The following is a 2500-nucleotide window of genomic DNA, read 5'->3' on the forward strand; positions in this document are numbered from 1 at the left end:
ATATATATATATATATATATATATATATATATATATATATATATATATATATGTATATTTATACATATGAAATAATAAAACCAAAAAGAACGAAATACCAAGATAAAGATAAAAAAAATAAAAACATTGGTAATAAATGAGAGAAAGAAAAAGAAATGTGAAAAAAATGCAATATTCTTCGCCGTCAACTTGTCTACGACTGAGAAAAGAGAAAACGAAAAAATGTAATAAACTCACGCACCTAAAGCCAAGGAAGAAAGATTTAAAAAAGGAAAACAGAGGAACAACAAAGAAAAAAGAAAAGGAGGAGTGGGTATTGAAGAAGAAGAGAAAGAGGAAGGAGAAGATGAAGGGGAAATTGCTGAAAGAAAAAAATGGTAAAGAAGGAGAAGAAGATGAAGGGGAAATTGTTGAAATAAAAGGATGATAAAGAGAAAGAGAATGAGGAAAAGGGAGAAGGATAAAAAGTAAAAAAAAAATATATAGACTTCTCATTCTGATTCAAGGAACGAAATACCCCCCCCCCCCCCAACCGCGCCCCTCCTTAACAAACCCAATAGCGACAGCTAAAACAAACACGAAAAACGAACAACAATAAAAATAACAAAACAACAACAAAAATCTAATTTACAGAAGAAAAAAAAGTTTAAAGAAAACAAAAGAAAGAAAGAAGAAAGAAAAGAAAAAAAGGAAGAAAAAAAGTAATAAAGAAAAAAAGGAAGAAAGAACAAGAAAGAAAAAGAAAAAAAACAAAAGAAAGAAAAAAAAGAAGAAAGAAAAAGAAAAAACAAAAAGAAAAAAAGGGAGAAAGAACAAGAAAGAAAAAGAAAAAAAAAACGCAAGAAAATAAAAGAAATCAGAAAGAATAAGAAAAAAAAGGGCTGAAAACGCGACAGCCTTCGCCCACGACTCACCGGAGGCCAAGGAGGAGAGCGACGCCGCCGACATCTCATCTCCCTGGGCGTTGTAGTGCCTGACGTCATCGACATCCTGGTGCTCCTCGTCCACCTGGGGTATGACGTCATCAAGGGGGAGGGGGAAGAGGGGGGAGGGGGAGAAGGGAGGGGTAAAGGGTGGGTAGAAGGAGGTAATGAGGGAGAGGAAGGAGGGGGGGTAGAAGTGGAGGGGGATGGGTGGAAAAGGGAGAGGTGATTGGGGAGGTTGGAGGGGGGGGTAGAGTGGAGGGGGATGGGTGGAGAAGGGAGGGGGGGGGGTGATTGGGGAGGTTAGAAGGGAAGGGGGTAAAGGGCAGGGGGTTATATGTGTAGGGGGGTTAGGTGGAGGCAGGGAGTGGGTAATGGGGGGTGAAGGGGAGATGGGAGAATGAGAGGGTAAATAAGTGGAAGGGTTGGAATATAAGGAGAGGGGAAAAGGGAGGGAAGGTATGGAGAGAAATAAGGAGAAAGGGAAATAGTCGGAATGGGAAGATAGGAAGGGAGGGAGGAAAAGGTGGGGGAGGAGATGAAATTGGGAGAACGAAGAGGAAGTAGGGAGAATGTGGAGAATGGTGGAAGACGATAGAATAGGGAGAGGGGAACGAATGAGAACGGGGAAAGGGGAAGGAGGCAAAGACGAGATGAAGAAAAGGAGAGGGAGGGAGGGAGAAGAAAAAATTAACGCTTTTTGTCTTTTTTGATAAAACAAGGTCTGCCTTTTGTTTCAATGATTTATTATTATTATACTTGTTATCTTTGCGAAATAAAATATCAATAGAATTCAGACAAAAATGACAGATAGATATAAGGGAGATGCGAATAAAATCCCAAAATAACAAAATGTGATTTTTCTTCACTTGTTTTTTTTCTATCGTTTGATAAAATATAGTTTGCAGTTTGTTCCAAAGTAAGTTTGAGAAAGTTGCAATAGCTCTTTGAACTTTTGAGACTAGCAGGAATATCTATAGTTATTTGATAAACATATACGCATATACTTTTATACACGACAGTCCAAAACCAGACATGCAAACACACGCACGTACACTGTCAAATACACAAAGAGAAATACACAAATGCACGGACACACAACCCACTACAAGCACCCACTACTCACTTAAAACGATTCCTAACTCCAAATTAAGTTTATACAACTCTTTGATCAGAAGACCACAAGTATTCCATCTACAAACCACACGCACACGGAACTCCTCTTACAAATACCCCTTCCATACACCCCCCCCCCCAACTCCTCGCCCCCCCTCTCCCCCCGTACACAGATAAACACTCGACTTTCACGCTTCAAATAAACCCAGCTCCGTCTGAGCCCCATACAATAAGAGACACAACGCCGGCCTTCACGAGACCTCCCAACACCACTTCAATGGGATCAGAAAGCATCATTCCTCCATGAAAACGATTAGATCCTCCTCTGTCGTGACGTTTTTACAGCACCTCAGAAGATACTAGTTCCGTTTATTGTTCCGGCTTTTAAATGGTTCTTATTGGACGAGATACTTCGAGTGGGAGGAGGGTGAAGGAGAGGGAGGGGGGGAGAGGAGGTTATC

The 2500-nt window shown here is 40.5% G+C and overlaps 1 protein-coding gene across 1 annotated transcript in view; it reads right to left on the reverse strand.

The window, feature by feature from the left end:
- LOC113800322 (DE-cadherin) overlaps positions 1–2500 on the reverse strand; it is a 55726-nt gene that overhangs the window by 8071 nt on the left and 45155 nt on the right. The window contains exon 18 of the mRNA XM_070130202.1: positions 915–1008. Within this exon, the coding sequence (XP_069986303.1) occupies positions 915–1008 (94 nt within the window). The remainder of the gene's footprint in view (positions 1–914; positions 1009–2500) is intronic.

This window comes from Penaeus vannamei, chromosome 15 (genome assembly GCF_042767895.1).
Source record: "Penaeus vannamei isolate JL-2024 chromosome 15, ASM4276789v1, whole genome shotgun sequence".
NCBI lineage: Eukaryota > Metazoa > Arthropoda > Malacostraca > Decapoda > Penaeidae > Penaeus > Penaeus vannamei.